The 9,432-nt window shown below is 33.9% G+C and overlaps 1 protein-coding gene across 1 annotated transcript; it reads right to left on the bottom strand.

Moving 5' to 3' along the window:
• Positions 1 to 4,714: 4,714 nt before the first annotated feature.
• LOC106372941 (mitochondrial inner membrane protein OXA1) lies at positions 4,715 to 8,142 on the bottom strand. Its single transcript, XM_013813192.3, is given in 6 exon segments — positions 4,715 to 6,180; positions 6,182 to 6,404; positions 6,495 to 6,547; positions 6,636 to 6,683; positions 6,763 to 6,856; positions 6,949 to 8,142. Coding segments are annotated over 6 exon segments (891 nt in total). The 5' UTR covers positions 7,347 to 8,142; the 3' UTR covers positions 4,715 to 6,105.
• Between the last annotated feature and the right edge of the window lie 1,290 nt (positions 8,143 to 9,432).

Genomic DNA, 9,432 nt, shown 5'->3' with positions numbered 1-9,432 from the left:
GGTGTTTTGAATATATTTTAGCTATTTTCGACATTTACTTTTGACTATTTATTTATATTTTCATGTATTTTAGACAACTTAAAAGTATCTTATATATTTTGGATGTTTTTAATATATACAAAATCTAAAAATAAGTAATATATTTAGGTATATAAATTTGTTTCAGTTACATTCGGGTACCCGAGATACTTCGATTCGGGTCGGGTTCGGTTTCGGTTTTTTAGATACCAAAATTTTGAACCCGTTTGGATATTTAATCAATTTCGGTTCGGGTTTGGTACTACTTTTTCGGATAAGATTCGGTTCGGTTCTTCGGATCCGGATTTTTTGCCCAGCCCTAGTTTTACTCTATCATCCTTATCAACTCTTTTATTTACAACATTGTTATTATCATCAATATATCAACCACCATGAACATCCAATTTCAAACGCTAAATGCACCTAAAATCAACATCTACATCTTCGTATCCTCATTTCGTACACACACAAACCATTCATCTTGCACTTCTATCTCATTTTGTTCCAAAATCTCAACTTTTTTCAAAATTTGTAAGCTTATTGGATTATTAAAGTTCATGTTTATTGGTCAAGAGCGAGTGTAACTTTCATTAAGAAGTTATTTGTGCTTGGCGAATCTAAACATGAATCTTACTTAATCAAAAATGATATTTGAATTTTTTTAGATATGTCTTCTAGATGTTCGGTTTGAGTTTGGATTCTACCAATTACCCAAGAGGATCATATATCTCTATGACCAAATAACTCGAATGGAACCAAAAACTGAATAGGTACCCAAATTTCTATAGTATAATTTATATACCTATAAATATTAACTATTTTAGTTTTTAAATAATCAAATAATTTTAAAATACTATTTATAAACCAAAATACTCAAAAACTGAATTAGTTGAATATTTTTATTTGAAATATTTAAAACCATCTATATTTTTACCTACCCCCCCCCCCCAAAAAAAATGATATCTAGTCCAAAAACCCTGAATTTTCTTACTTTTAAATCCTAATTAATCGAAAAAACTGGAATCGATTGGGATTCGAAATTATCTTGGATCTTTGTTACCCAAACCAAACCGAGAACCAAAAGGAAAAACTGGAACCGGACCAAATTTTCTAAATATCTGAAAGATCATAAATTTCTAAAACCGAAAAATTGAAAACCGAAGATCCAAACCAAGATCGGAACTGAGAACTGAATTCCCATGGCTAGTTTTGGAATATATTAAGTCTATCATAAAAAAATGCCTGATCTGGGAAAATTATTGACCATAATAACCACATATGTGTTGACAATTGACCAATCTTTATATATAAAAGAGGGTTTACTCCCTCTTGGTGAAGCCACCTCAGCGTCCACATCACTAATTCGAAGCCTGACATCGCGACACCTGTCCCTCTTCCAAAACGCTGCACTTCGTCTGTGTTCTCTCTTTTTCTCTTCTCTTTCTGTCGTCTTTTCTTCTCGCCGTAATACTTTGCCAAAACCGCCGACTTAAAAATCGGAGACATCCTTCCCGGTGATTCTCCGGCGTACACACGCACGCAGTCCTGGAGTTAGAAGAAACGCCAAGAGGTTGGTGAACGGGCCAAGAGAAACCAGGACCTTGGATGGTGAAGCTTCCATAGTCGGTGTCGATCAGGTCGGATATCCAATTAGCGTTTTCGGGTGACACCATCTCCTCAAACCCCACCGGTAGATCGATTTCTTCCGTTAAAATTTGATTGGATGGAAGGAAGAGAAAACTGTTGGAGGAGACGAAGTGTGGAATAATCCCAGAGATTGGAGTTGTTTTCACGTGCATTACTTCATCTCTTTTGGGCAGTAAAACATTAAAGTTTTTTTGTTTTCTCTGTTTTCTAACACAATCTCATTTTGCATTTGGTTTGAAATCGTTGGCTCTGATTACATTTTGGGGGAGTCCAGAGTTATATCTGAATCCTTAATTCAGTTTTGCACTGTAGAACCAACATGATGAAATCGAAGCAAAGTTCTTCGAGGAGAGTCAGAGAGCAGCACTAGAAGCTAAATATCAGAAATTGTATCAGCCTTTCTATACCAAGGTAATGCAAATGGTCTTTGATTCTATCATCACATGAAACCTCAACTAATAAAAGTTTGATTAAAAATACTTCTATGCGTTGCTACTTACTTATATGTTAATAGTGTTGAGTGTTCTTTACTTCTTTTTGTATTCCCACATGCTTATAACTGATAGATTGATGTTTTTCTGCTTTCCTAAGATGACTAATACAAGTTTAACAAGACTTCTCTCTGTCGTATGATTATAAGTAACTGACATTAATGGTTTTCTGCTTTCCTATCGCATTGTTCACATAAAACAGCGATATGAGATTGTCACTGGTGTGGTTGAAGTTGAAGGTGCACCAGAAGAAGTGAAAACAGAAAAATGAGAAGACAAAACTGCTGAAGGTATGCTATCTATTGCGCACACTAAAACCTGATTATGTTTTTAGTTTCTGATGATCGTGAAATATTGTTTCAATTGATACGAGCATCTGTTTTTCTTTTTTGTTTCCTGCAGCGAAAGAAGTACCTGATTTATGGCTTATTGCATTAAAAAACAATGAAATTACTGCTGAAGAGGTCCATTATTAGGATACTCTTATATTGTTTTTGTTTATTAAAATTCGATTCTCTTTATCTTGATGTACTTTTTCCCCAATGATTCTAGATACCTGAGATGAAGGTGCTCTTAAGTATCTTAAGGATATCAAGTGGAACAGCGTTGAAGAACCAAAAGGGTTTTTAAGCTCGAGTTTTTCTTTGATGAGAACCCTTACTTCAAGAACACAGTCTTGACCAAGACATATCACATGATATGAAGATGAGCCTATCCTCGAGAAGGCCATTGGATATGATCTTTTGATTTTATCATGCATTTACTGTTTTATGGTTCTCTAGAAGTCTTATTGATCTTTTAAGTATTATCCAGGACGGAGATTGAGTGGTTTCCTGGAAAGTGTTTGACTCGGAGGATCCTTAAAAAGAAGCCAAATAAGGGATCCAAAAACACAAAGCCGATCACTAAGACTGAGGACTGTGAGAGTTTCTTCACCTTTTTAAGTCCACCTCAAGTTTCTGATGACGAAGAGGATCTTGATGATGACATGGTATGGACACCCCCCAAGTGCAGTTATAATTTTTGACTTGGTATTTCAGAATGCGTTAACTTGATAATTCAAAATAATAAAGGGATTGCCACCATCTTTGTTTTACTTTTACTACCAATCCAAATACATAAAGCTTCCCCTATGATTCTATTATATAAAATTTAACTGAACTACTAAGTTGATAATTAAAATAGCCTTCAGAATAAATATTATACACATTCCTCTAACACTATGCAGTAAAGACAAGTACCTTATGCACTCTATTTACATCTTCAACCAAATTTCATACAAGAACTTTTTGCTTCAGTAGTAGCAAAGTAAAAGTATATATCTCACCTAGGATTTGTTTGTGAATGAGCTATACACATTTGATATCATGCGTTTTCACTAGAACCTAAGTCCAGGCATGAGTTAGGAACTTTTCATTTGTTTCTTTCTATATCATAATACTCCTCCGTTACTGTTTCGGCAGTGAGTCTAACCTCGAGACAAGTCTTGAGCCAAGCTGCGTTTGGTACCCACTAGACATATTTTTGTCTAGAAATATGATTTGCTTTTTGACTTTTGAACAAATGGAACAACTGAAAAGCATAAGGCAGTAACTGAGAAAAATAATATTTAATTAGTTGTACATTTAACAATATTTTACAACAAAACTTATATAAGTAAGATAAATAATATTTAGATAACGAGTCTAATTAAGTGCGTTGTAAATGGAAAAAAATTATTGTAAGAATTTAGTCTATAATTTTTAAGTAGTTGTAAGTTTTTTGATCAAGATAATATTAAAAATTTTAAACATATGATTTAAGAAAAAAATCACAAAAATATATATTGTAGATTTAAGAAGAGGGTCCATTAAATTACTCAGAGACAAATTGAAAAAAAAAAGTTATAAATGAAACATGTCTACAATTCAGCCAATTAAACACCATAACTAAAATTTAATTATTATTTTTTCATTCTACTCATCATTTTATATATAATTTCCAATAAAAAATTGAATACAAAATTTGGATTTGCATAAGAAAAAAAAACAATGAATAATTTAAAATTATTTTATAATTATCGAGCTACTTATATTTGTGTAATAGATTATAATATTTATATATTAAAATAAACATACTAAATATATAATTAAAATTAAAATTCAAACAAAAAACCTAGGCGTAGCCTAGGCCGATCTTTGTATTACTGAAAAAAAGGTTGTCATGCATACGTTCTCGTGCTTTCTCGGAGTGCATCATAAATACTGCTGATCTCATCTCTTCTTCCATAGTCAAAGTTGTAACCTATTATTTTGATTGTCCGTGATCATTTTTGGGACCTCATGACTGAAACAGGTCATTAAAATAGTTAAGTGCAACCCCTTTTACTTCTGTTTTCGAAGTAAACCACTTATCCTCTTTGTCATATAGGCCCAAATTTTTTTTCTGAAGGCGTCTTTAATACATGATAAAATTTTGAATTTCTATATTTTTTTTGTATGCCATGTATTTCCTCTTTTGTTTTCAGTATAATTTTTCATCGTGATAAGCTTCTTTTAATTTCCCGGAGACCCCATAACTTCTTCATATGGTTTTGTCAAATCATTTTGTACTTCGAGATCCTCGAGAGTCTCCTATAAAACAAAAATACTTTAAGGTGGATTCGCCTTCTTACAAATCAAAATCTCATGCCAGCAGGGTCGGCTTAGGAGGCAGTGCAATGAGGTGTGGTCCCAGAGTCCAACTTTTTTTTGGCATATATAGTATTAGAAAGTGGCCTATTTGTTTAACAAAAATAGAGATAAGGGTCCAATTTTTTTATAAATTATCCATGATATATAAAAAAAATTTGAAAATTATTTTGCTCAAGAGCCTACAGTTTCTTTGAGCCGGCCCTGCATACCAGCAGCATCCATAAATTTTGTCTACTATCTCGACAGCACTCCTTGTATCCATTGATAACCATCCTTTTGATATTTGATTCCATCAGGCTTTCTTCACCGATCCATCTCTTATTAAACAAAAATTGTCGCTCTTTCATTATAATCGCATCCTCAGTCGAAATATGATCGATCTATGGTCCAGTACTGGATGTCGGAGACACAGACTACAATATTGAAACAGAGGTGTGATCGTTTAACAAAAAAAAAATTCAACAACTCCAACTTTGCACCCAGAATGTAACGAACATCTTTAATTTTTCTTTAAGAAAAACGCCAGTCGTACAACGAAGTTAACACACTCAAGAAACCACAAACAAAATACCATCTCCATCCACTAGCTACGCAGTCTATCACAAATCACAGCAACTCACAAACTTTCACTCAATAATCTCAAAGACCTATAAACACCAATACAATTAAAGCCATTCACGAACTGATCAAGTTACACAGCAATACATTCCTTTGAAAAAAAAGTAACAATTCGCGCGAAGTGAGGATAACCACAAGTACATAATATAGTGAACTCATGGATCAAAAGTAGAAAAGAAGAATTGACCATGGCAGTGAAATCAACTCTCGAGAAGATGAAAAATACACATTTCTTACGAATGTGTTGATAACCCAAGTCAACCACGAGCTGCATTAGAGATTAACTAAGAAAGTGCTGGCTGGATTCAGCTATCAAAGCGATAAAAAACATATTTCCACAGTGATGGCAGTTTCTCTTATCCTCACCACCAAAAAGAGATTTGAAGCAAACAAATTTTGCAATTTAGTGACGACGATACATAACATTGAAAAGAAACAAGATTGGCGTGAGGTATAAAGAGATGGAAGAAGAAAGTGATGCAGAATTAGAAAGCCAGAAAAATAAGAATGATTATTTGTATTTTCCCAAAGTTTTCGAGTCCTCTAACGTCCAGACACGCTTTATCAACATCAATCAATACGCAAATAGGTTACGAAACCAATTTCAACCAAAAAATAATAAATCGTAGCTTTATGTCATTGTCGCATTAGTTTCCATGCTACTCCAATAGATACTGATGGTATTGCTGAGCCTGTTTCTGGACTTGACGACGCCTGAGGATAAGAGAGAAATCGAAGATCGAAGATTTGGATTTCAAGGCCGAATCCATCACCAACGACTATCACTAAGCGTCCTTCGCTCAAGACTCCGTTCCTGATTAGTTCCGCTGAAAATGTCTTACCACGAAGACAGGAAACAAGAATCCCAGCCATGTTTTGTCTTAACTCTTCAATGGAAAGCCAGAAGAGAGGAACCTGAATGCCCTTGCCACTGATTGATCCTTTCACTCCAAGAAACCTGCATCAATACAAGAGCAACAAACTCAGAATCCATAACTGAGTTAGTTAATGCCATCAAAACACATAGTGGATAAGAAAGCATGCTTACTCCTTTTCCAGCATGGTGTACATTAGTCTTCCACTTTTTCTGAGAAGTGATGCCTGAATGTTTAGAGTTTAAGGAAACCAAGAGAGTAACTCAAATCACAAAATGTAAAAGAAACATCTCCGCAAAGAGAGTTACGTTTACCTTGTTTAGAGCCTCCCCTTGCGGTGAAGCATAGTGCGAGCCAACATTCTGCACGCAAAGAGAATGTTTAGCCATTATCAATACAGTATTAGACAAACTCCCATTAAAAATGTGGTAAGAGACTTACCTTGAAATACTCAGCAATGTTGTTTAGCCAATCAATCAAAACCGGAATCGTCACTCCCCGAATCAAAAGCGATGTGACGATGATACACACCCACCTGCAAACGCAAAAAAAAAGAAGAAGAAGATTCATAACACTTTCTTTATATCAGACAACAAACTTATCATCAGATGATCTGTGAAGGCTTACCACTGAGAAAATGTGAAAGCACTGAGCAAGGCGAGCAAGTGTTGAAGTGAAGCAAGAGCATCAGCAACATTGTGTAAAGCACAGACATTAGAAACAGCAGATTTCAAAACCCAATCGGTGAGGATTTCAACAGTTGCGGTCGAGCCAGTGAAGTTGAAGGTCGAAATGGTGCGATGAGACGGAATCGCGGGAGATTGGAAGGAAGACCGATTGCGAGAGAAGCTCGAGCTCTGGTGATGGATGAAACTGTGGTAACTCCGAGTTTCTGGGAATTGGCGCGTAGCTTCTTCTTCTTCTTCATCACGACGATAGTTAAGGGGGACAAGACAAGCATAAGAGGATCGGTAACGGCGAGCGTTAAGCACCGACCTGAGGGATAAGCAACGGACGAGTGACATCGAATCGGATCGCCTGAAAAAGAGAGACCAATTGGGTTTTACAGAGGAGGAAATAAAACGCCCTAATCTAGGTTAAAGGCGAAATCGTCTTGGGATCAGAATTCAATTCACCGACGATTAGGGTTTAGAGAGAAGAAGGACCCTTCTTTGCATGCTGCATGTCAATTGACTAGGGAAGATTTGTTAAATAAACCCTGAAAATATGTAATCATACCCTTTCTAACACTATATATACTAAACTATATTCATCTTTATCCCGTACCACCGCAAATCTGTTTAGGTTTTTGTTTATTAGTTAACTAGAAGATTCTGAAATTTAATTTTTATATTTATGTTTTTCTTTGTAATTATATTTGTGTGTTTTTTGTAACCATATTTTTGTATAAACCTTAATCAAAATCTATTTTATAAAATAATAACAATTTAAAAGTTGATCCGGCATACGCTCGTTTCTCGTAATCATATGCCCATTTCTTTGTAACATTTTCTGTATTTTTTTCTTATATGTTAAATAAATTTTATTTATATGTTTGTGTATACAATATTTTTAAAATTATTAGTAAGAGATTTTGATAATTTTATTGAATTTGTGATATTGCATAACCATACACTTGTGCCATAGCCATTTCACACATTAATTTTGTACTTTATTCATAAACAGTGATTTTTTTAATAGAAAAGTATAGTTATAATTTCATGAGGTTTTTGCCAAAACTAACCCACAACTTGATTTTAACCCCAAACCTATACCCAAACTTGAATCAAATGCAAAACTAACCTAAAAGCCTAGTGAAATTACAGCTCAGCCCCTTGTGACCAAACAAAAAAACAGAAGCCATTTATACGAATATAGCCCTAGTAAATCGTCTGAGTCGTCTGAGATGTTGGAAGTCGTCTGGACGACTGAAGTGTAAGTCGTCTGGTACCGGTTTATTTTAAAAATAATTTATAAATCTTGTAAAAAAATATTTTGATGCGTGAAAAATAAAAATCAAGTAATTATAAACAGTTTTAAGTGATATAAATTAAGATATGATAAAATTGATTTGTTTTGAAGATAGATGAGTGGAAGTAGTGAATCATGAAATACTTTGGTTTATGAGTTTGGCAAACATATGTTGTAGTATTGTATGTATTGTTAGGGTTAGTTTTTGGAAAACTAAAATGTTTTTTTCAAAAATTAGTTTTCACCTATATGTGTTTATTTATGTGTATAGTAAACACTTTTCAAGTTTGATTTGATTTTATGAAATCTTTAATTAGATAATTAAGTTTAGGGGTTATGTTTAGGGTGTGGACGACTTATATTTCAGTCGTCTGTTGAATAATTTACTCGGACGACGTATATTTCAGTCGTCCACATCGTACCGAACCTTTAATTTTACCAATGTACGTTTTAACCTAACCATATTATTTTACTCGGACGACTTACATTTCAGTCGTCTGGTGAAGAAATTAAAACAAACGACTTACATGTAAGTCGTCCAAATATTCCCGCCTAAATTTTTTTTAAAAAATTATTTTCCCGCTTAAATAATTTAAACTAGACGACTTACTTTTAAGTCGTCTGAAAAGTCTTGTATTTTAGTTTCCCGCTAAAAATATTTAATTTCCCGCTAAAAATATTAAACTCTTCTGGACGACTTACATGTAAGTCGTCTGTTTTAATTTCTTCACCAGACGACTGAAATGTAAGTCGTCCAGGAAGTCGTCTGAGTCAAAAATATTTAACCTAATTGGATTTTTTGTCTCCCTATATAAAGAAAAATTTACACATTCTCTCTCTTCCTCTCAAATGGCTGCAACAAAAATGTAATGTTCATCATTCTAAAACTCTCCAACCTCTCTCTAATCTCTTTGACTTGAAAACACCAAACTTTATATGAATTTTTCAGTTTTGTCCCATGTATTTCTTAATAATCTATCTCTTTTGCAGATTTTTAATCAAATGGTACTCATCTTCCACTAATTTAAAGGTAAATCTATTAATTTTAGATATGTATTTTTGTGTGTTCTATAAATGTAGATTTATCTAATCTTCCACTCATTTTCTCTATTTTTAAGTCATTTGAACGTTTTTGGATAT

Source organism: Brassica napus, chromosome C6 (genome assembly GCF_020379485.1).
Source record: "Brassica napus cultivar Da-Ae chromosome C6, Da-Ae, whole genome shotgun sequence".
NCBI classification, from domain to species: Eukaryota; Viridiplantae; Streptophyta; class Magnoliopsida; order Brassicales; family Brassicaceae; genus Brassica; species Brassica napus.
This window is presented reverse-complemented; position numbering and strand designations above follow the sequence as displayed.